Below are 24,108 nucleotides of genomic sequence, written 5' to 3'. Positions count from 1 at the left end.
GGTTACAAGGCCTATCGACTCCACTATTTGTCCATTACTGAATTGCTTGTATTAACGTATCTGTTTCATGAAGTATTTGCGTGAGGTGGATGGCAGCCTAGATTTTATTGTGCTGTAATGATCTTGAGAGAATAAAACCCGTAGACGCTGAGGCCAGGAAGGACTGCTGTGACTTAGTCTGACTACAAACACTGTTTGGTTTTGATTGTGAGACAACTCTCAGATAATTTTTCTAAGCTTGGATATCTCGTTCCAGGGGCTTCCAAGAGCTGACTTATCCCGGAATTTACAGAACCTAATTGGAGAAAAAGTTGTCCTTTGGATCTAGAAAAACTGCTTTGAAGAGGAGAATGCTGCTTTCTGAATTGTTAGTACTGTTTCTGAAAGCAGAATATTTTTACAGCCTGTTTTTTGCACTCCTCTTAAGCTTACCGTCAAGACGTTAAACCTATCTGCCAGTATAAAAGATTGATAAAAAGTGGGGTTATTGATGGTGGTCATGGGATTGGTAATTCAAGGGTATCTTCTGTTGATCAGGTTTCAGCCACAGAGGAGTAGCAAAACAAGCCTGACATGAATCTTACCCGTGTTTTTATTCATACTGTTCTGGACAGTCACATTCAAACAAATGATTTTATTACCCATTTCATGCTGCTGCTTTTGGAAAATTGAACAGCAGTGGAGACCTAGAAGCTCTTTGCAGATTTAGGATGGTACCACCCCAGGCTCATATTGGAAAGGTTATGATTTCAGTAATTTTACTTACACCTCTCATAAACAGAAATAACTAAGATGAATTCTCTGTAAGTTATTTCCTTATTATGATTGACTTCTAATTTTTAAGGAATGTTACCATTTGCAGGGAGTTTTCTAAAGCAGACCATCCAGTTTCTAAATCTAATGGCTGTATTATATTATGGTAGTTTATTTAAGCTGAATGGCAAATAAAATGCATGCTATATGGAAGTGGCAAGTCATTTTGAGCTGAGGTAGAATTTGACTGGAGTTTGCCAATTGGTTAGTCCTGACTTAGTGCTACAGCAGTCCTAGAAAAACTAAGATATTCTGTCCATCTCTGTGAAGTAGGCTTCTGCATACTACACCTTCAGGAATAACCAAAGGGTAAAATAACCTCTTTATTTATTAAGCTACTACTAAACGTAGAGAGTGTCCCGTGTGTCCAGTAATATTAACACAGAATTACATGCCAGAATTTGCTTTCACTGGATGGGAGAGGTCCTACCATGTTATGAATGAGTATTTCCTTAAGTCTTCCTGAATGTCAAGAGAAGTGAAATCATGTCTATTATGTTCTGACCAAAGTCTCCTAGTTAAGCCTTTRTAGAAGGCAGCTTCTCACAGAGTGCATCTTTACATACGTGTGTATGTGTTGTCAATTCTTGTTTATTTTTAGTGCCCTGAAAATGGATTAGTGTGGACACATACAACAAATTGATTCCAATATGAAAAACCAAGAGCTTCTGGAATATTCCTTTTTATTTTTTTCATGTCACAGATTACAAATTAAAAGTTACAGAGTTTCTGCTAGCTTCAGCATTTTAGAATGTATGGGTGTGTCTCAAAAGGCATATAAACTATACTCAAATCTGTGAATTAATGAAGCACTCTGGCTTTACTTGGTGATTGCAAGGTATGAAGAATAATGCTGTGGAGATGGACAAACTTGTCTGTGTATGTAGTTGATAGTGGGGTGATTTTATTTGGAAGGCTGAGGGTGGATTCAGTATTTGTATCTCTGTTGAGTTATATAGAGTGATGAGTGCTGCTAGTCATGAGTTTCAGTTAATCTCCAAAATACTGGTGTGAAATACAAAATCATAACAACACGTTCCTCAGTCAATGCATTTGCCTTGCCTGCTATGTCCAGGGGAGCTGCCATATCTAGCAGTAGCTATTCAAACTGAGCACTTGGTGTGTTGCATTAGAGACAGAATAATCAGTATTTAATAGATGATGATTTCTGGAACTTAAGAGCTGTTTTACTCCATCTGATTGTCAGAGCTCTTGTAGCTAAGTACATTGCTCATGTTTGTAACAATTAATTTTTAGATAATTATGTTACAACTTTTACTCTGTGGCTGTGGTTTGTAGTGCTTACCTCTTCCYAAGCCTTCCTGCTGCCATGGGAACTGAGAAGAGAATTTGCAATGTATTGTGTGCTTGATAGGAACAGCTGATCGCAAGGATTTCCTAAAGAAATCTGCTTTATACATGAGTTTATCCTTTGACTGTGGTTAACTTTTCCTATCTTTAGGAATTGCATGATCAGACTGTTTAAAAGCAACTAACTTTTACTAAAGGAAGATGATGAAGTTTATTTGTCTGAATTCTAGATAAATCGCACTCCTTACATAAACCATAGGGGATCAAAACAGCTGAGAGATCGGTCTGTCAGTACTCTATGCTTGCTAATTAATGAGGAAAAGAACTGCATCATGTATCAGTAATTACAAAGGTAGAAAGTTCCAGAGGACACTGTCAGTTGACCTGATATTGGTTGTAAAGAGGCTGTGGTAATGCTAATATATTCCCCTTTTTGCGCTTGTAGGAAAAGTTAGCTGTTATTGCCAGGATCTTGGGACCTGACAAAATGTAGTAATCATCGTTTTGGTAATTGACTTAGGACTTGGAAAAATACTGTCCAAAGCTTTAGTGTTACAAGCTTTGTGTTTTTAGGAATGCTCTTAGAAGAAAAAGAATCACTTCACATTGAAATCCTTACAAGTACTTTCATTCTGGCTTGGTCAAAGCCGTAGAGAGATGTCTTTCCTAAAAGATGTGTTCTGTGGTTGTTCCAGCCTTTCATGCACTCCCTGTAGTATACAACATGGCTAAAGGCTACCTCACTAATAGCAAGAGAGTACCACTTGGCCTAAATTCTCATGAGAGAGGGAAGAGATGCTAACAGAAAAAACATTATGCATCAATTTCTGTTTCAACACATGTATATTAACATGTTAGTTTGGCAATGTGTGACTACAGTAATAGCCATTTCTATTTGGTTGTATCATGAGATTTAACTGATATACAATAGCAATATGCACTGTGTTCTGTGAGGGCTTGGAACCACAGTAGGAAAAGTTTCTGCAGAACTGGGAATGAATCAGAGCTTAGGCTTTGGTGTGAGTAAGTGGCACTGAACTTGCAGGTGCATGTGTGTCCTATAGTGTCGTTGCTACTGGAACTATGGAGACCTCATCCAAAATAAGCCTGAGAATTTTTGTGTTAGGAAAAGTTTTCTCTCTGTTTTGTGAAAAGTGAACTCGCTTAGCTCTTAAGATGTGGAAGAGAGTTCATGAGTTTTGGGGGACAAATAGGAAGAGAAGAGTTTTCACAGTTGACTAACTACTCTGTATAAAATCTCTTTGGAGAGGTAGGGGAATGAAGAACATTCCAGTCACTGGCAGCCTCTTGTTGCTGGAGTAAATTTGAGCTGTTTTGGCTCAGGTATATGAGGATTTGCCAATCTGAAATTCTGCAAAGGACAGTTGTCCAACTAGGCTGAGATTCTGGAAACTCATGGAGGATCTATGTGAGCTTCACTGAAATTTAGTGATTGCGGTACTGTACAAAAATGAAGACCGACTGCAACTGTGAACTTTCGTTAGGTGGGTGATGTTGCTGTCTACATTTGTGAATTGGGAGATTTAAGTTTTGCCCAAGACTGTGGAGGTTAGCATCAAATACAGAGTTACAATAAAATGTTTCTTGTTCCGTCTTCTGACTTCTGTTAAGTTGTCGTGCTTGGTCCAGTGAGTGACTTCCTCATAGACAGAAACTGCAAGCAATTCAAGGGAGGAATTAGTGAAGCTGATGAAGGAAGAACCAGTATCAGTTTGAGGACATTGCTAGTGTAGAATTACTCTGAAATGTTTCTCCCAGTTTAATTAAACTTGTCAGCCATTTTCCCTAATGCACTGATTATGTTTTATTTTGAATTAAATCACAACTTTTCAGATTTCTTTTTTATGTTTAAGAAGGTTTCAGGTCCTTATACATTATCATTTATTATTTCTCCATAGTTGGCACAATCTAATGTATATGCACACAGTATATAATATATGTATATATGTCTATATATAATTTTGTGTGTGCAATGTAGTTAAAGCAGGTGAAAGAGAGAGAAAAGCTTGATTTCAAACCTACGCTTTTTTCAACTCAATTGGATTCTAACATCTGCTTTTTGTCTTGCTGTTGTCCCTTTCATAGGTAAATGGGCTTCAGGAAAGGCTGGAATATGTCCATTTTGTTAATCCAAGCTCATTTCTATTTCATCTATAGCATCATAGAATAATACAGATTGGAGGTCATCTGTTCCAAATTTGTATTGCTGCAGTTCCTGCACCACATAGCTACACAAATCAAGTTTCTGTTGTGAAATAGAATATATATATWTWTTTTTTTTTACTAAGTTGATTACTGTTAGCTTTCTCCTTGAAGAGAAGATGACATCTTGTCTGRTCTATCTGGAAGTGATAAAGTGATGGAAATATTTTGTTGTTTTTTTGGGTGTAGCTTGGGTCAATTCAGTGCTTATCATAGTCCTTTGGCAATGTTTTCTGCTAACTTAATCTAAATTCAAGTGGATCATCTCTAATGATCTTGTTTATATAGCACTGAACATAGTTCGCTGAGTTCGCTCCTGGTCTGTGCAGATGAACTTAGAACTATCTGACAATATATTGCTGATGATGATGACAAAAGAGGAAGCTGTGCTGCTAGCAGTGATCCACAGAGATGTTAGTATCAAGCAATGTTCATATTCACAGATGTCTTATTTACACTCGATGTCTTATTTATACTCTGAGCTGTATGCAGGAAGGTCATCATTTGGATACCGATTGCAAGATTTCTCAGGATACCAGTATTCTGGGAAGCTCTTGACTTCCAGCTCACTGGGTGTCTGCATATGCATTGTGTCATACTGATGCAACTTTTTAGGTTTAAAGTTTTAAGTAACTGTATGCTTTAGAGATGCTCTAGGCTAGAAACATTGCTATTTAAAAGGAGGAGAAAAAAAATCTGATATCTCTCTTACTTTGGACTAAAAAAAAATAAGAATTTTACTGGAGGCTAAATATGTGTTTTTCAGAACTAAATTGGGTAGTTTTCTTAGAGCTGTGTTTTATGCCATTTGCTGTAAATGAATACATTTGGAAGGATAAAGGACCATAGGAAGTTCATACACTAATTAGGTGTTAGTACTGGAAGTAAGAATACGTTACAAGAACAAAGTCCTCTGTTTGAGGACTTGTTGTTGGAATTACAGTAGTTCTTAAGGATGCTAAAATCTCTTTTAAAAKGAGGTTTTGTAACTGTCTTAAATTATGTTTTTAAATCAATTTCAATGTAAACATTGAGAGTCTTTTTACCATTTTGTTGAACTTAAAGCACAAGAAATCTGTTCCACCAAGCTGTTCAGACAACAGATTACTGTTAGAATAATTCAAACTTTTAAGAACTGGTTCTTTTTAATTAATAGAACCTCCTGATTAGAAAATTCCTGTATGATACCAGCACAATTATTTCTACCTCTTACTTGGGACTCTTAGGCACTCTGACAGGATAATTATCAGTGGTACATGGCAGTATTTTATGTGACTGTTCTCATTACTTTTTTTCTACATAGGGGTTGTGTAGTGCTTCTGGTAAGGATGCAGTGTAAGTAATCAGCTAATTGTCAGCTTGGTAATACTTAAATGGCATTTTTAAGGGTATGCCTATGTGGGAAAACCAACCGCTGAAACTGTTCCATTGTGCTCATTTGGTTAACTTCCATGAGAATGCTGTTTGATGTCTTCCCAAGAGGTAACCGTGAGTGCTAAAATAGCACAGCCAGAGTATTTTCTGTCCTTGCAATAGGCAAGCCTGAGTATTGAACATTTCATGTCAGATCTGTAACTGAAAGCTTTATCCTCCTCTGTATGTGATCATTGGCATGTTGCCTAAAAACTCAGGGTCATGTTTCCTAGCTAAGCACTTCTGTTTTACCAATTAGTTCTATCAGCCACTTAAAAAGAAATATAATTCCTTCAGAGGTGCACTGTGTTCTTCTGAGACTGGCATATTTTTCCTTTGCTCCAACAGTGGCCTGAAGTGTTGTAATATTTTGCAGTGACCGTAATGTTAGCTATAGGTAAGAGTAGACCAGTTGGTGGCACTTGAGCACCGGCTTCCTGTCCGCCATGCAGACTGCTACATGTAAGTGCAGGAAGAAGTCTGCTGCTATTAAATTACTGTAACTGCTCTGTAACCTGTGAACTGCCTTTTTGTTGTTACAAAACTGCAGGCTCGGTTTTGAGGATGGAGCATTTTGTTTATTGTCATATTTTTGTTGCCGGTTCTGTTGCTGCACTTTCTGTAGGAAAGTGTGTTCAATTTAATCAGAGAGCACAAATGATGGTGTAGGTGGCACTAGGTGATAGCAGTTAGGAGCGTCATACTGGAATGCCACTGGAACATAGGAAATTCTGATTCAAGTCCCTCTCTCACGAGGGTAATGAAATACTGGTACAGGTTGCCTGAGAAGTTATGGAGTCTTCATCCTTGGAGGTGTTCAAGACTAGACTAGGCACAACCCTGAGCAACCTGATCTAATTAGACCTGCTTGGCTAAATGACCTCCAGTGGTCCCTCCCAAATTATTCTATAATACTATGATTTATGCATTAATAAATTACATACTCTGTTTAGATTCTGACCACAGTAATATACTCATCCTTTATAATAAATTGATGATGCTCATCTCATCTGAGTGTAATAGATACTAACTGCTACTCATAGTGTAGCTTTTCCACCTCAAAACTGTAAGCTAAACTGACATTTGCATGTCCACATCTGTCCGCATTATTTACTTCTATTTTATTTCTTCCTTTTATCAAAGAGCTTTGATCCATCACAAAATTATTCCTTTCTAGGGATAGCAAAAGTAAAATATGTACCAATTTTTCGGCATTTTTGAGTAGAGGGAGTGAAAAACTTGAAATATTTTTAACTTTCAGACAAAGTAATTTTGTATAAATACATAACTTCATGTTTGCCTTAAAATCAGGTTATCTGTGCAGTAGGGCTTGCTCTTCATTTCCCATAAAGAACAGTAGATTACAGAATCACAGAATGGTTGAGGTTGGAAGGGACCTCTGGAGATCATCTAGCCCAACCCCTCTGCTCAAGCAGGGTCACCTACAGCCCGTTGCACAGGATCGCGTCTGGAGAAGGATACTCCACAGCCTCTCTAGGCAATCTGTGCCAGTGGTGTGTCACTCTCACAGTGAAGAAGCTTTTCATTATATTCAGACAAAACTTCCTGTGTTTCAGTTTGTGCCCGTTGCCTCTTGCCCTATCACTTGGCACAACTGTAAAGAGTCTGSCCTCATCCTCTTGACACTGTCCCTTCAGATATTTGTCATGCCATCTAAACAGTTTGAGGTCTTTGGTGACTGCTGCTGAAAACATATTTTCTTAGAGGAATAACATTTTGGGGGAATAGGGTTTTTTGTTTGTTTTTACTAATACTTTATATTTTTCACTAGGCCTAGCACCTTATCCCTTATGTTAAGGCCTGAGTTACAGCTCTGTTGTGTTCTCTGCAAGAATGCTGTATGCCTTTTTGACCTTGAGGCTAAATTACTGCAATGGTATCTACCAAGAGCTGCATTCAAAAGCATTTATATGTCAGTAGGTCATAAAATAATCCACGTTACCAAGGTTCGTACCACTGGAGAAGGCTTACTCCAGGCAACAAAGAGCTGTTGCTTGCTTGTACGTGGATGCAGAACCAGGTGCTGATCAAGTGCCAGGGCATTGCGGAGAACATCAGTCTCAGATCCTCTGTGTCCTCGCATTGCTTCATACTCCGTGATTGAGCTGTGTCTTTGTAATAGACTGAAATCCTGCAGAAGTCAGGAAGAAAGGAAGAAAATTTGGCTTTTAGAATTTTCTTCTGGTGTGACACAGCCTAGACTAACCACTGAGCAAATTTGTGAGTCTCTCTGATTAGTGGGTCTATTACTTTTTTCTGCAGTCTAGCAGCTGCCTGTTTTCTGTGAAGGGATAAGATTGGTTTAGGGAGTAAGTACATTATACTTATTTGGATGATAGCATTGCCCAAGGATAGAGTGGCTTTCTATAAACAGGATTGTATAGTCCTTGCCATAGACTACACAACAAATGATACTCTTTCATGCTCCAAGACAGCTTCCTTCCTTGTGAGTTATTTTGAAAGCTGACAATGAGATTCTTGTAGCCTAAGTGTGTCATCTTTCGCTCATGATGACAGATTTGAGAGATGCAAAGATACTACTTTTATTTTAGGCAAATACTTCTAGTGTAAGATTGTAATACTTAATAACATGCTTGTCAGGAGAGAGTCTTTCTCTGCCTACTTACATCCTAATTAAAAAAATCAAACCTCCAGTCTGAGGATTTTAGCATGCTTTGTTGGTTCTAACAGTGACTGTCAGTGTGCTTCTGATGTGTAGCCCAGATTTATAAATGCTAGAAGGCTAAATGACATGTGCAGAGTCTCAACATTTGGGTTTTGATAGAGGATACGTGATTCTTGACTATATACTTTTATGCCACCTCCATCACCGTGATATTTATGTGCTTTCCAAAATGGTCAAGCAATATTAGTATGATTGCTTATAGGTATTTTTTTCCCTTCCTTGCCTCAGGGTATTGTAACCTATGCAATGTGTTTGTATTGGCAATGTCCAAAGCATGGCTTGAATTTGAACTGGAAGGCAATGAGGTTTGTGATGATTTAGATCCTGCTGGAGTTTTCTGCAGCCTTGGACCAGGCCCTAAGAAAGCTGTGTTCTTCATAAATGGGCTTTACCTCTGCACCAAGGAGTTCGTTTTTGCTGAGGAGCACAGTTGCATACCATGATTTTAAGCAACTTTTACAATATCTTAGGCCCAAATTCATTTGATGAGAAACCAATACGGGTTGTCATCATAGGGACCAGAAACTAGAGATATTCTGCATTATTTGTCTAGTTTCTACAGTAAGTTACTATTATCTTAAATATTTAGAAATTAAACTATTTGTCCTTGCCATACAATAACTTTCTTATGAGTTACTTTGACTAGTCACTATAATGGCTAAGTTTAACAGCAGAGATTAATAGAAGATTTGCTAAAATCAGATTTTAAGAAGAAGGAAGCGGAAGTGCTTATTAAATCTTTTGGACAAGCAGAAGATGAAGAAATGTTCTTAGCCAGTTGCAGCAGAATTTCTCTTTTTGCATTAAGATAAGTCATCATTGTCCAAAAAAGATGACACTATCTTTTGGACAGTCAGATTTAGTATCTTGACTTTAGAAAGTTGTAATCAGACTTGTGTTCTTGTCCCTCTAGAACTTTTCTAGCTGCCTCARTTTGTTTTGAATTCTTGCAAGTGTCTTCAAACAGTTTAAATCCCTGAAAGGTTTGTAGTGAGTAGCTTCTCTGCAGTCTTGCCACTGTCCTTTCTTTCTTGTCTAACTGCTGATTGGGGGTGTACTTTTCCGCATGGTAGTCCAATGTGTTTGGATGTAGCTTATCAGTGTAAACATGCTGTGCCTTCTGGGGAAAAAGAACACTGTTGTCTACACTAGGACTTAATTGCATTGTCCAAACTGGTGCAGCRTTTTTCTTCAGGTAAGACAATGCCAAGCTTTTAAAAATAACAGACCCACTGGCTGCCCATTTTGTAAATCTTGTTCACTGTGGACACAGGGTTATATTTACGTTATATCTATTGTGTGATGATATGATGGGCCAGAGCCATCCAGCTTCTTTAGATAAGAGAGCTGCAATCTATATCTTGAGAAGCTTGCTTAGAACATTGAATGAACAGTTAGAAGTTCAGAAAGCTTGATGACTTGTGGCTCCTTCCCAAAATCGGTAGGGAGTAGTATAGGTTGAGGAGGCAGGTAGAACTTGACTGAATAACATCTGGTCTTGGGTTGGATGGATGCCTTTGAGAGGTGAGCTGTGATGGATTGCTAATTTCTTCTTAATAGAAGAATTTTTCTTGAGTATTTAGTACTTGATTCTGACTTCCTGAGTCTTTGGGACAGATGAAAGAAGCAGAAGAATGCTTCTTGTCTCCCTGCAGCTTGAATTTTGATAAAAAGCAAGCATAGGAACAACAAGGAGTCAAAATAGGTGTTTTTAAAGCTGTTCTGTTCTTGTGTATTTCAGGTAGTGATGAAATCAGTCTGCTGAGATCYTTTTAAGAATTGCAAGTAAATCCTGAAGTTCTGTTTTAAATGAAAATTGATGGTTCTAGAAGTTGAAACTTTCAGAAAGTACTTGATTTAGACTGCGCAGATGAGCTTGTAAATATGTCAGCTCTTTTATGTAGCCTCATTTATTAATATGTTGCAAAAAGATGGTAGTAATGCAACCTTGAGTGGAATAGTTTGGGTTACAGGCGATGGTGTGAGAATTTTTTCCTGGATGGAAGAGAGAGTATGTTAGRTGGTTGTTGCTTTCAGTTCAGAGTTGAAAAGGAGGAGTCTCTCTGCAAATATAGAACATGTTGCATTTCTTCCCTTTTGGAAAGTTATTTTTGCTACCTTTAGTTAGAAACAGSTTACTCAAAATTGGAAGGTGCATGTGGGCTGTTATTTCTGTTAGTTGAGCCAACTGCTCCTTTCCTCTGAAGGAAAGCAGACAAATAAGTTTGCAAGTTCTGATGAATGATCCCAGGCCTGTGGCTGGTCTCCAGCCTCTACTTCTCAACAGCTTTTAATGATTAACTTAAATATTTTTATATTATCTTGAGATTTTGACCTTTGGTTTATTTTGTTTCTGCAGTTTGAAGAATCTGAGGCCCATCTGAGGCCTTTATCCCGATTCCAACATTGGAATTCTGGTAGCCTCTGATTTCAGACGTCTCCTTTCCATCTGCCAACCTGTCTGATATGTCGGGACCCGTGCCGAGCAGGGCCAGAGTTTACACTGATGTAAACACACACAGACCCCGGGAGTACTGGGACTATGAGTCGCATGTTGTTGAGTGGGGGTAAGTCTGTAGACTGATTATGGATGTCCCTGGACTGGGATTGATCCTTGTAGGATCTATCATAACAGTGCATGGAGATTTCAGGCACCTGTGCTATGTTAGGCTTTTTCATGCTCTTTGGCAGGTGTCTAGGATGCATGGCATGTATTAGGATCACAGCTTTTCTTAATTCCAGAAGCAGCACAWTAACCTTTAGTGCATTTGAAAGTGTTTGTAGTCAAAATTTTAAATCCCCAGCAGGCAAGAACATTTTTAGCAGCTCCATTAGGAGTTTAGTTTGAAGAATTTTTGCCAAATAGTTAGGAATCTTATCCTTTTGGAGGGAAGAAAATCTGTTCTAAAGAGTCAAAGCAGCTCTGGGTGCAGGGCTGAAAAGAGTTGAAAAGATGCCTGTCGTTGTTTCTGACTTGGATAAGTAAAGACACTAAGCAGACTTAAATAGGTACATGTTATTTTGTGACTTGTTGCTCAGCTCTTTGCAAGTGACTGGAAAAGACATGTATGCCTTTTTTGAAGGAAGGAGGTGTCTAAATYGAGCTTATGACTAAACCGTCCAAGAACCAGACAGCAGTGATGCCAGCTTAATAGCTCTGCATTCCTGCTTTTGCATAGCAGAGCCTGGACTATCCGAGTTCTGCCCTTAGCTTTGTTACAGTTCTTGGCTTCTGAATTTGTACTTTTTTCTGGGCATGAACATAAGTCTTGGGCCTAGTCTGTTTTTAAATGGAATAACGTTTAAGTTTTTGCTCTCAACTTTTTTTTTTTTAACAAGATTATATTAGGAAATATGTAGTTTACACACACACACACACACACACACACATACGTACACACACACATATAAATAAGACTGCTGGAAGGAATTGTGTTTTCTGATGCTGGAACATATAGTTGGGTTCATGTCATCTATTGTAGAAGAAACAAGTTCTGAATTGATTTGACTTAGTGTGACAAGAAGCTTGCTGTTTCACTCCTAATTCTTAATCCTCACTTTCAGGAGATTTAAGACACTAGTTAATCCAGCTTGTTTGGAAGGTGAGGCAGTGCTTTAGTATTAAAGAGCACTTTGTAAATTGTGGTGGAAATGACTGAGCTCTTYGGGACTCTCTAACTTTTTATCTCCACAGAAATCAAGATGACTACCAACTAGTTCGAAAATTAGGCCGAGGCAAATACAGTGAAGTATTTGAAGCCATCAACATTACAAATAATGAAAAAGTAGTTGTTAAAATTCTCAAGGTGAGCAGGGGATTGGGTAAAAGATGAAATTTGTTGTGGGGTGATCARGAGGCTAGAAAGCGCAGTATTTGGCCTAAATTGTCTGATGTTCTAACGCTTAAATCCTAAAAGCCTGGCTATGGAGTGCCATTTGGTGAAAATGGCAGTCATTTTGAACCTACAAGTAGAATCCCTGTACCTCTAAGAAATTAGCCTTTATGTTAAAGAAGTCCTGATGTGCAACACATTTTCATTTGGAGCTAAAAACCACTTGAACAGCTGACTAGAAAATTCTCAGCTCCAAACTACCAGTGCTGTGGCATGCTTTCATCTGAATAGATGCCTGCAAGCAAGTGGGATCATTGTCCTTTAAAACCACTGATTGAATTTTAGGAATTTTTTATTAATAATTTTATTTTCTGCTCTGCAAATTCCATTGCAGATGTAATATCCTTCCAGAATAAGTAAGGGTCTCCTGGAAAATGGTTATTCCACTGCCTTGATTTGTGAAATACCTTCATTTAGTAGCCCTCAGATAGCTTGTGGACTTCCCATAGTTCTAGATTTACTGTGTGCCAGTTCTGATTATCAGATCATGTTCAGACTGCTTTAAAAAACCCATGCCATCTTTCTAACCTTTTTTTTCCACATGCAACTAATGTTTGTAGCTGTCATGGTTGTATCGTTAGAAAGCAGACTGCGGATGTTTGAGCCCTTACTTGAATGATGCATAGTCAGATAACCAGAAAATTTAGCTGTTTGAACTTACTTGCAAAAGCTCTGATGTATTTTACTAACTCGCAGTTACCTACCTTTGTCATCTAGATGTTGAGCTGTCTGTTAGCCTCACTTGCTTGAATGCTTTATCTTAAGACTTTGGATTTTTATTCTTCAGCCTGTAAAAAAGAAGAAAATCAAGCGTGAAATCAAGATCTTAGAGAATTTGCGAGGTGGTCCGAATATAATCACTCTTGCAGATATAGTAAAAGATCCTGTGGTGAGTATGAAAGGAACTTAAAGGGTACATTGGGGTTAAAGCTGAATTGCTGAGTTTGACTTTAGCTCTGATCTGTTGTATTGTTTTCCCCTGCTCTTAAACCCTGTGTTTGAATCGCTTAATCAGATCAGCTCTTAATCTGATTAACTTCTTTCAAAGGGCCCTTCCCCCACAGATCACTTCAGCCTCTTACTCTGTAAGGGTGAGATACTACTCAATTTAGACATGTTGATTTGTTTTTACAAACAGTACTGTAATGGACTTTAGCTTTAGCTTTCCTTTCTCTATCTGAGGGGAATTCCAAAGGTGTCTGAGGTAGAGGAGCTTTTAGTAGTTTTAGGAGTAAAAACAATTTATTTCATTATCTTAAAAAAAAAAAAGATTATCTTAATTTAACATGGCTAAACACTTTTATCTCTGTTTTAGTCCCGGACACCTGCTTTGGTTTTCGAACACGTAAACAACACAGACTTTAAGGTACAGTATAATGTAACTTACAATGCTTTCCATTTGAAAGCTTTATCTAATGTRTTTTTCTGAGGAGGGACAAGTACTTAAGGAGCAGGCAGATTATTTAATCATTTGCTTCTGACATAACAGCTATCTTTCAAGATGAATACGCTTGGGGCAGAAGTTTGTAATTAATCCCTCAGTACCATTTCGTCACRGAAGTCACAAGATGAGAATCCAGGTTCCAAGCTTTGGAGCAAATTCATTGCATCTAGTAGACCATCAGTGCCTGTCACAGATTTACTCAAGCTGAGTCTTTYTGAAACATTTCACTTCTATGTCTCATATATTAACTATTTACTCTGACCACTTTAAATGTGAATAACTGTTTTCATAGCTTTCCGTAGTTCTAGGAAAAGGGATTTAAATGGTTTTTTTTGTCCCCTTCCTGTTAACCTGCCTCAGGAGGGGAATGGCATAGTGCCATCTGGAATAGCTGCTTGATCTTGCAGAGCATCTTCCGTCTTTTTGAGAACCAGTCTGCAGGCATAACATATCATGCTGGTGGTGGGCGAGTGCAACCTGAGGGAGTTAGTGACAGAAACCAGAATATCTGAGCAGAGTTAGAAGTAAACTATGTATTTGATCTGTAAGGGGAGAGGCTGAACATGTGTAGGATGAGGGTAACTTGGGAAATTTTTACTGTTCACTCAAATGGAGTTTAGGAACCACATCAGCAGAAAACAGAGTTGAGTTGTTCTGGATTAGTAGGAGTATGATTTTTTTTCTTCTGCGTTGAAGTGATGTGTTTATTTCCCACAGCAATTATACCAGACATTAACAGATTATGATATTCGATTCTACATGTATGAGATTTTGAAGGTAAGTTAGTATTTTCTGTTTTATCAGTTTACTTCTAGAGTTTGCACCCAGCTAATTCTATAGAGATGGTTATCTTGTCACTAACTGGGGGGGGGGGGGGGGAGAAAGAGAAAGCCTATGGATGAGTGGGGTAGAAAGTAGACATCAAGTTAGCATCAATTGTTCAACCTTGTTGCCACAATAAATTCTTGCCCTTTTTGAGGATAGAGAAGCTCTCATATTTTAGCTGTTGCATACACCGAGATAACTCCAGGTTCTAAATCACAGGTATATTGTAGCCTCTGAAAACAGAAAATTGTAAGCTGTTCCTGGATAGTTTTGTGCTTTAATGTAGTGTAAGTGTATTTATTCTTCTGAAACATACATTTCCCCTCAGGAGCCTGGAGAAAGTGATCGGAAGTGATTAGTAACTCTGTTCTTAGGGACTCTGAAATTCCATTTTTATGAGGAAGCTCATGAGGTGAAGTCAGATGCTTCTGTGTTGCTGGGACTTCCTTGTGAGAGGGCTCTAGAAGTATCTTCTGAAGTCCTTTAGTCTAGTCCAAGATAGAACTCTGGGTAGTAAAGTCTTGCCATCTGGTTAAACAGGGTATCTGCGGAAGTGCTTCTGAATACGGCTGAACTTGAAAAATGCTTGTGACTCCAATGTCCCTCTTTATGTATCCTACAGGCTCTAGATTACTGCCATAGCATGGGAATCATGCATAGAGATGTCAAACCTCACAACGTCATGATTGACCATGAGCACAGAAAGGTAATGTGGGGCACGCTGGAAGAGAGGCAGGGCTCCTACCTTTCTTTTGGCAGACCAGGATTCCTTTTGCATGCTCCTTTATTGTGATACTAATGGGCATCTTCAAGGGGGGTAGCACTTACATTATGTGAACAAATTTAAAATGCAATTTTATAAGCTGCTTTTTGTAAGCTTTTACAGGTTATGTGTTTCAACAGGGTTGTTAAGGAGAGAGACTTTATTTAGACCAGATCATGATATGGGGGGAGGGAGGTGTTAGAAACAGGCTTTAAGAAATAAACTCCTTGGATCTGGATTAGAATGTTTCCCCTTAAAAGTTGAGTGATGCAAATAGAGCTTCCTTGAAATCAGCAAGTCAGATAAATCCTTCTGGTGCTTCTGGGTAAAGTTGCACCTATAGGAGGTTGTGTCTGAGCTTTTAATGCTTTCATACAGAGTACTCTCTGCTTTTACTTTAAAATTCACTGGGACTAGGAGATGGAGTGCTGTCCATTAGACCTGTGAAAAGAACAGCTTTTAATTACAGAATCACATAATGGTTGAGGTTGGAAGGGACCTCTGGAGATTATCTAGTCCAACCCTCCTGCTCAAGCAGAAGTATGCTAGGAACCGTTTTCTTTCTATTTTGCTATATTTTGAGAGAGAAAATGCATTTGTGAGCTTTTCTCTTGGTAAATATTAGAGAATCCTCACAAGAGAAATTCATTCAGAGCTTTTCAGATACCAAAGTCAGTCCTGAAAAAGCAACCAAACTTCTTCAGTTCTGGTACTTACAAAATATACTTTAATAGTTTTTACAGATCAAGGAGAGAATGAAGGAGCATGTGATTAAGATAAATACTCTAACAGAAATAGTCATCAAATTAACCGAAAATAAAAAACTTGTAAATGAAACTTTAAACTAAACTTGTCTGTAATGTGGCTTCAGCAAGTGGAGAATTGGAGTCTCTCTCGAGCCTTTCTTCTTTTTGCTTTCTACCATTTCTAGCTTAGACTAATAGACTGGGGTTTGGCTGAATTCTATCACCCTGGGCAAGAGTACAATGTCAGAGTGGCTTCCCGATATTTCAAAGGACCTGAGCTCCTTGTAGATTATCAGGTAAGAATTACCAGGGCTTGTCATTGGCTTTTATACAGAAAGTCTGTGCCATTTCAAGGTAATGAAACAAATTCAGGTATCTAGAGATCTGAAACTGAAGACAATCCATTCTAAAATGCAAAAAGCGTTGGCTGCAAAGCCGCTGAATTAAAGAAGCCAATAAGTTATCCCAGGGCCTAAGGAAGATACACAGAACTATCATGGATCTTGGAATGCAAACGTTGAGTATTTTTTAGCAAGGCTGATGTTATAGTAAGGTATGAAAATGCTTTGGGGAATAGCTAGTACTGTATGAGCTTCTAAAATAAGTTGTAAATGCATCTAGTAATCTGATGGCAATTTGCATTATTGAAATGCTGTGGGCTGGAAATAGCAGAGTTACTGGTTGGTTACTTTCAGATTGTTTTGATTCTGCGTTAAGGCAGTTCCTCATCTGTCCTTGTTGTACTTGTCTTGATGCTTCCCTTCTCAACCTAGGTTTTTCAGTGCTTCACAACATCCTGGTCTGTAGTGAAAACAAGAAGAGGCATTGGTCTTCAATGCCTCTATTGCAGAACGATGGAAATAGAATACCTGCTGTTTTGCAAATTGCCATATCCTAGCTTGAGTAACTGGAACACTGATCTGAACAGTGGTCTAGCAGTGAAGATACATAGCATGTTTCAGTCTGTTCCCAGTTAATATGGCCGTATTTGTATAATTGGGGGGGGGGGGCTGTTAGTGTTGTGATTTTTTTTCTGCTTAATTCATTAAAAGCTGAATTGTGCTTCTGGTTTTGTACAGATGTATGATTACAGTCTGGATATGTGGAGCTTGGGTTGCATGTTGGCTAGTATGATATTCCGAAAGGAGCCATTTTTCCATGGCCATGACAACTATGATCAGGTGAGAGCTGGTCACGTACAATCTCTGTTCATTTAGCACAATGAAGGTCTTCCCCTTACAGTTCTGTCAGAGGAGCTGAAGAATAATTTAAATATTTTTGTAATGGCTTCTTTGCTCAGTTTGAAGCCATGTTCCTTTTCTAAAGCATCTAACCAATTAAATAGAAATACATTTATAGTGCTTTGTATTCATGAGCTCCTCAGTAGGTATTTGGAAAAGTTATAACAATAGTTACATTAAGGCTGGTGTGTTTTGGTACATAGATCCATAGATCCTGAGGTCATRTCATGTGAAAAGTCCCTGCTCTGCCAGTACTTGTTTTTTTGTTTTCTCTCTTGTCTTCTTCTGTATAGAAACTGTGAATTCAGTGCAGTTTTGTATAGATTCTGAAATCTTTGATGTGTTGCCTTTAGGCCAGAATTCTTGGACCTGTAATCTGTGCTCTGTGTCTGAACTAATACTTTCAGATTGAGAGCACTGACCTTCTTTTCTCAAACCTTCATTCTGGAGCCCTGCAGGATGGCGCTTCACCCCTCACAAACAAGTTACAGAACTTCTGTTTTTCTTTCTTTTTTTTTTTTATGGTTATTCTTACCTTCCTACCCTGTTGGTTTTGAGGGTTTTCTTACTATCAAAGGAATTATGTTGCAAGATTTTAAATTTTATGGAGGTTAGGGTATACAGCTCCTTCCAGGTTTCTCTGGGTTACAAAGTATGAAGTATAAGTGGAGGCATTTTTATAATGCCTGTGATTCTGCATGGCTGGAGGAGTAGGAGCCACAAGACAATGCTGTAGCTGCTGGTTCACAACACTACAACTAGGTTCAGGCTCCCAAGGGATCTTGATACTGCAGTATCTTCATGCTGGCTCCGGCATTGCCGTTCTCTCACAGTAGGGCTTATCTTTTTGTTTGTTCTCAGCTGGTGAGGATAGCCAAGGTACTGGGAACAGAAGATCTGTATGACTACATCGACAAATACAACATTGAACTGGATCCACGTTTCAATGACATCTTGGGCAGGTGAGCCAAGGTCCAGAGAAGCTCAAAAGCTTATGAGCCTTTAGTAGATGAGGACAGGTACTGCTTTGGCAACAGACCTTTAAGTAAAACAATACTTCTGCTTAAGGAAGAAAGCAGTGCTAGGATTCTTGATAACAGTTACTTTGCGGCTTCAGTCCCTTTTACCAGTGCTTTCCGTGGAAGGTCCTTTCTCTGCAGATTCACTTGAGGAAAGATTTTTAAATGCTCCGTTAGTATTTTAGCAGAGAAACAAGTACCAATGTTTCTGAGAATTACACTACATAAAATCAGTTGCTGCTTAAGATGGCATTTACATGAAGTTATCATTTCATGCGACATGTACAAAACTACCAAGACCTAATGTTGGGGGCATGAGAGAAGAGCAGAAGATGGGATTTTAGGCTTGTAAGTTCGTTCTGAACTTCAGTCCTTAGGCTTTTGTGAGCCAGGGCTGCTGTGCCGCCATGCGGTGGCACAGTGTACTGCTGCTTCATGGTCCAGTACAGCTCAGCCCCTTTTCTGCTGTACCATGCAGCAGCCTGTCTCAGAGGGACAAGAATCTGCTGCAGTCCTTGCTTTTTAAAAATGTGGCRTTCATCATTGATGTCCCCAGCTCTGTCTCATCTGTTTTTTTTTTCCTGCAGACACTCCCGTAAGCGATGGGAGCGCTTTGTTCACAGTGAGAACCAACATCTGGTAAGTCCAGAAGCTCTGGATTTCTTAGACAAGCTGTTGCGATATGATCACCAGTCACGACTCACAGCAAGAGAAGCCATGGAACACCCCTACTTCTGTAAGTATCAACTCTTACCATGATCTACTGTTTGAACAGTTCTTCCTCTGCCTCTGGCAAATCTCAGTTCCAGGAGTTTATGGAGATGGGAGCTAAGAAAAGCTACATAGTATGCCTTGTCTTTGCAAGTAATTGCATTGGAGCTGAGACTGCTTGTCTCTCTGGTAGATAAAGTAGGCCACTGCCACCTAAAGAAGCTCAAGTGTGATATACCAGTGTCAAGCCAGTGAGTCAGCACCATGTTAAAGAAGCTTTAGTGTTAGACCCATGCTAATTTCAGCAGATGTCGAGGTACACTGACTCCTGTGTTTTGATAAAACCAGATAACTGATTTCTTGAGTGACCAACCATTTCGACTTATTTTGTTGCTAAATGTGCACCTTAGTGAATACTATCTTCAGTTCTTATGTTTGCAGGCATAATTGAAACTTTCACAGGCAAATGTGTTTAAATGTTTGCTGTCTTTTTTCACAAATAAATAAGATTTGAGGTGTATGTTTTTAGGAACTGTTGTAACAATGCAAAATAATCATATTTGCTCAGTTATGTTGTCCTTTTCTTGGTGCTGAACTGATCTGTGCAGCCAGCAAACAGTATAGATCTATGTTGTGCCTGCGGCAAGTGTTCAAGTGAAATGTTTCACAAGTATGAGCATTTGTAAAGCTGAAAACTTTGAATGTGAGAGTTGGAGGAACAACTAAATTGTGTCCAAATAAAGAAACAAATTGGGCTGAAGTCAGCATGGAGGGCAAAATTCACAATTCCCTCTTCTGCTACAGTAGGCTTGTGAAGTGGGAARGGGTTGTTCAGATGGTAGTATTATTTACATGTAGCTGAAAATAAAGAGGCATCAATTAAAATAGGAACATCTTACGGAAGACATCAATTGTCATTGGAACACATTGCAACTCAGAAGCAGCTGTGGGATGCATATAATGTTACTGTAATTTGTGAAAATCTTTCTGCTTGCTACACAAACCCACTTTACGGTTTACGGCTGCTTTGCATAGAAAGGAGGAGGTCAGCTTCACCTTCGTTTCCTTCAGCTTTTACTGTCAAGCAGTACTCCTGAGCTAGAAAGCACATACTTTGAGCCATTTTTGAATTATCACATTCTCGGTCCCACCATCTTCAGTGGGAAGTATCCAAGAAAGGAAGTTGTGTTCCAGTAGGTGAACGTTGGTATTCATTCTAATGTCAGCAGCTTGCCAGGACTAGATGTGCACAGAGGTGGGCRGTGTGCTTCACGTGCTGTCTTCAACGCAGCACCTAAAGCTAGTGTGTTCTTCCTAGATCCCATCGTGAAAGACCAGGCTCGGATGGGCTCATCCAACATGCCAGGTGGCAGCACTCCTGTCAGCAGTGCCAGCATGATGTCAGGTTAGTTCTGCCATTGACTTGGTGCATGGCATTTGAAAGTATTTATAATAGTTGTGTGGATGTGAGGATCCAAGAGAGTGAATTCTACAGGTGGGGTGTTAGGTCATCTCCTGGGGTGGAAGGAGAGCTACAAAGAAGGGGGTGAGAGAGAGTGATAAATAAGGCCTCTCTGCAGCTTGACCTGCTTTTCTAGTCTTTAAAGAAAAGTGATTTGCAATGGATGTTTTGGGAGCAGTTTGAAGGACAGTGATCCCGTCATATAGGGCCACATCCTGCCCTTAGGAGACACTTGTTTGTATTCAACTCTGAGCTCTCTTCTGAATCTTTAGAGAACGGTAAAATAGCTTAATCTCAGCTTATTTTGGAAGCTGTGGAAATAAAATGCCACTAAACTGGACTGCAGAGAAAACTGTTAATTTAAGTTGAGCTGTCATTGATAGGGATGCACTGGCTTCCCTCTTAACTGTTCTTTAATTGTTTTTGTTTCAGGGATCTCTTCAGTGCCAACACCTTCACCCCTTGGACCCCTAGCAGGCTCACCCGTCATTTCTGCCACCACCACTCTGGGGATGCCAGTTCCAGCTGCTGCAGGAGCTCAGCAGTAGTGATGGGTTTTGTCTCCTGCTGCCTGAGCTGAGTCAGGTGGGGAAGGAAGAGGTTTCCCCTCCACCTCTCCTCAGGACGCAGCTCGTGCCTGGCAGGGGAAGGGAGGGGATGGAACGCTTTGGAGGCACCGTGTCTGAACTGTTGCTTGTGGATTTATAGTAGTTCAGTCATTATATACAAAATTATTATAGGCTGATTTTTCTTTTTTTACTTGAACTTTTCGTAACTCAGGGGATTCCCTGAAAATACCTACAGATGGAATATTTCTCGGACAGTTTCCCCCCCGTCCGCCCCCCCCAAAAAAAAGTACTCTTCATTTAAGAACAAAGATGAATCAACAGCATTTCCAAGCTATTGCATCCTGCTGGAAATATCTTCTCTTCATGTTCCCACCATTACTCCTCCACCAGCCTGCACCTTGGGGGATTGTGCTGTTCTCCAGAGACCACCAAACCAAGTTTTCATGAGGCAGGGGAGCGGGATTCTTAAAGTGCCAGTCACTTTAACCCCATATCCTGCATATGACTCAGCTAGGGTACATTGAGGAGACAATTCCAGTATGGAGAGGTGGTATAAACTTAAAAGAAGTGCAGATAATGTCTAAAACCCTATTTTGATTGAATCATGTCTCCTTAGGAGCCAACCAGAATGCCAACTCACTCCCTTGCATGTAATTTTAGTCTTAACACATAAAGTTACTGATCCAATTGAAGTCCTTGCCATTTCCTGATAAAGGTGCTCCTCTAGAGTAAGCCATACTCTAATTAGTACCTTTTTCATGGAGGGTTCTTCCTGCCATTGCTTGGCTTGGATCTCTGGAATTAGTTTGTTATTGGGTATATTGTTTTTAAATTGTTCATATAGGTTTCAAGCTGGTGGCTACTTAAAGCTGGAAAAATCAGACTGCGCCAAGTCAGATATTACATCTTCACCCACCATCCTCTCCCTCACGTGCCATGTGGTGAGAATACCAGTTACCTCACAGTCTTGTAAATATGCACTGAGAGGAAGGAGTGAGCAGACTTTAACTTAAACTGAAATGGTAGATCAGTAATTGTGGACAAATATCATCATTGACAACAAAAACACCCTTGTTACAGCCCTGCTACCCCTTGCTGTGTATATATACTTTTGTCCTTCATATGTGAAAGATCCAGTGTTGGAATTCTTTGGTGTAAATAAACATTTGGTTTTATTTATCGAGGTTAGATTTAAGTTCCCTGTGTAGAGGTCTCACTGGGTTGGTGTTGCACACTTTTACACAGAAGTGGCCAACAGCCCTGCACGTCCTGGGGAGGCCACTTCCCTATTCACCTGCACCTTGTATGATCTGTTGTAGTCAGYAGTGCAGAAAAGCCTTATAGAAACATCACAAGCCAAAGTATCTCCTGGGATATGGATCTTTTGCCATAAAAACAAAACCCACCCTCCTTTTCTGTCTCAGCCCYGATGGGGTTTGGGCTATTGAAACAGTTCTTGAAACAGTGTGCATTGCTGCTCATTGAAGTCAAATGAGTTACGCTTGTCAGGTGCTCTACTAAAGAGGCTTTTAGCACAATGGCACCCATCACCCCTCAGCGATCACCATCCCTGATGCCACTCCYGCAGTGGCTTGTTCTGAGTATTGAATATTCTCCCAGATCCTGCAACAAGTCCTGCAGCCTTGGCATCCTGCTCCTGCTTGTCTTATGAGCATCCATCACTTGTTTGTTCTTCCTGGCGGGGTTATAACCATGTATTTTCTTGTTACTTTGATTAATTATGCAAGGTAGGAGAGAGTGTAGGGGCTGGATTAAACCAACTGAAGACAAATGGGGCATGAGAAYATGAAGCATGCCCCCCCCCTTCTGGGAGGATCACTGGCGTGGGAGACAAGGTTTTCAATGTACACCAGGGTAGCTTTCTCCTTCCTTAATTTCACCCAGTGGAAATATATTGTACTTAATCTTTTTATATCCTAGAATGATGTGAAAGTTGGACCATGTTGACTGTTTCCTTGATGTGCTGTAACTTAAAAGCACTGAGTATGACAAAAATACAACTTGTGGTTGTTTGCACTAGGTTGTGAGCTACGCAGGACATTTAACCAAGGGGTTTTTTATTATTAGTTTGAGTGAGGGAGGTGTATGAATCGGAGCGCTTGGTGCTCCCTCCTAGCTTAAAAAACGTGGATAAGCTGTGTGAAAGAGGATGAAAGGCTGAAGGTCCTCGTGCCCGCAGGCTTCGCAGAAGGAAGCCCAGCCGCCGGCGCCCAGAGGGACTGCGCGGCGGCGACCAGCCCGGCCGCGGCGCGGGGCGCGGGCGGTGGCGGCGCCGTGCGGGTTACCGCATCCGGATGCCCCGCACCGGACACTCGCTCCTCAGCACGGCCGGCGCCCGCGGCGCGTTGACGGGTGGCAGCGCGGCTGCCCGTGCGTCGGCGTCCCGTCGGCAAAGAACTCCGGAGGGTTTGGGGGCTTGCGGGGTTGCCTGTTCGTTTGTTTGTTTTTAAAGGTATTTTTTCACCCGGTGGGGGCGGCCCTGGGGCGCGAGCCGGCCGCCCCCTCCCTCCCCCCCGGCCCCGGGCCGCCGCCCGCCCCGGGCCGTACGCGTTGTGCTGCCGACCGTGCTGGGAAGAGGTTGTGCCACGCAGGGCTCGTGGTGGTGTTTGTTTGTTTGTTTGTTTTTAATAAAAACCTTGAAATAAACGTCCCTGCGCAGTGAGCAGTGCCGCGCGCACCGGGGCGGCTCCGGGTCTCACCTGGGCGCCTCCCGGCGGGGGAAGGGGCCGGGGCCGGGGCCGCTCGGAGCCGCTCGGAGCCGCTCGGGGCGCCCGCGCCGCGGTAGACACGTGCCGCCCGCTGCGCATGCGCGCCCGCGCCCCTTCCTCTTCCGCCCCGCGGCTGCGCATGCGCGCTAGGGCAGCGGGCTGTGACGTGTCTCGCCGCACGCCGCCGCGAGAGGGGCGGGGGCAGGAGGAGGAAGAGGAGGCGGCGGGAGGAGGGGGGG

At 40.6% G+C, this 24,108-nt stretch overlaps 1 protein-coding gene across 1 annotated transcript; it reads left to right on the top strand.

Annotated features, from left to right (window-relative positions):
* The first annotated feature begins 244 nt into the window (after nt 1-244).
* Nucleotides 245-22,323, top strand: CSNK2A1 (casein kinase 2 alpha 1). The gene is made up of 13 exons (XM_085318401.1): nt 245-367; nt 10,827-11,034; nt 12,162-12,273; nt 13,148-13,249; nt 13,676-13,726; nt 14,522-14,581; nt 15,252-15,335; nt 16,324-16,434; nt 17,218-17,319; nt 18,241-18,341; nt 18,986-19,134; nt 20,428-20,514; nt 21,004-22,323. Exons 2-13 carry the CDS (start codon nt 10,934-10,936, stop codon nt 21,117-21,119), a joined length of 1,176 nt encoding a protein of 391 aa, XP_085174527.1. The 5' UTR covers nt 245-367; nt 10,827-10,933; the 3' UTR covers nt 21,120-22,323.
* Nucleotides 22,324-24,108: the final 1,785 nt, after the last annotated feature.

This window comes from Rhea americana, unplaced genomic scaffold (assembly GCF_003343005.1).
Source record: "Rhea americana isolate MKP2758 unplaced genomic scaffold, rheAme1 scaffold_532, whole genome shotgun sequence".
Taxonomy (NCBI): Eukaryota; Metazoa; Chordata; class Aves; order Rheiformes; family Rheidae; genus Rhea; species Rhea americana.
The sequence above is the reverse complement of the archived record's forward strand: the minus strand, read 5'-3'. Positions and strand labels throughout refer to the sequence as shown.

Excerpts from the sequence above, each read along its gene's own strand:
- CSNK2A1 (XM_085318401.1), top strand. The coding sequence starts at position 10,934 with ATGTCGGGACCCGTGCCGAGCAGGGCCAGAGTTTACACTGATGTAAAC. Across the intron at positions 13,727-14,521 it reads TAAACAACACAGACTTTAAG|CAATTATACCAGACATTAAC; the intron begins GTACAGTATAAT and ends TATTTCCCACAG. Across the intron at positions 20,515-21,003 it reads CAGTGCCAGCATGATGTCAG|GGATCTCTTCAGTGCCAACA; the intron begins GTTAGTTCTGCC and ends TTTTTGTTTCAG.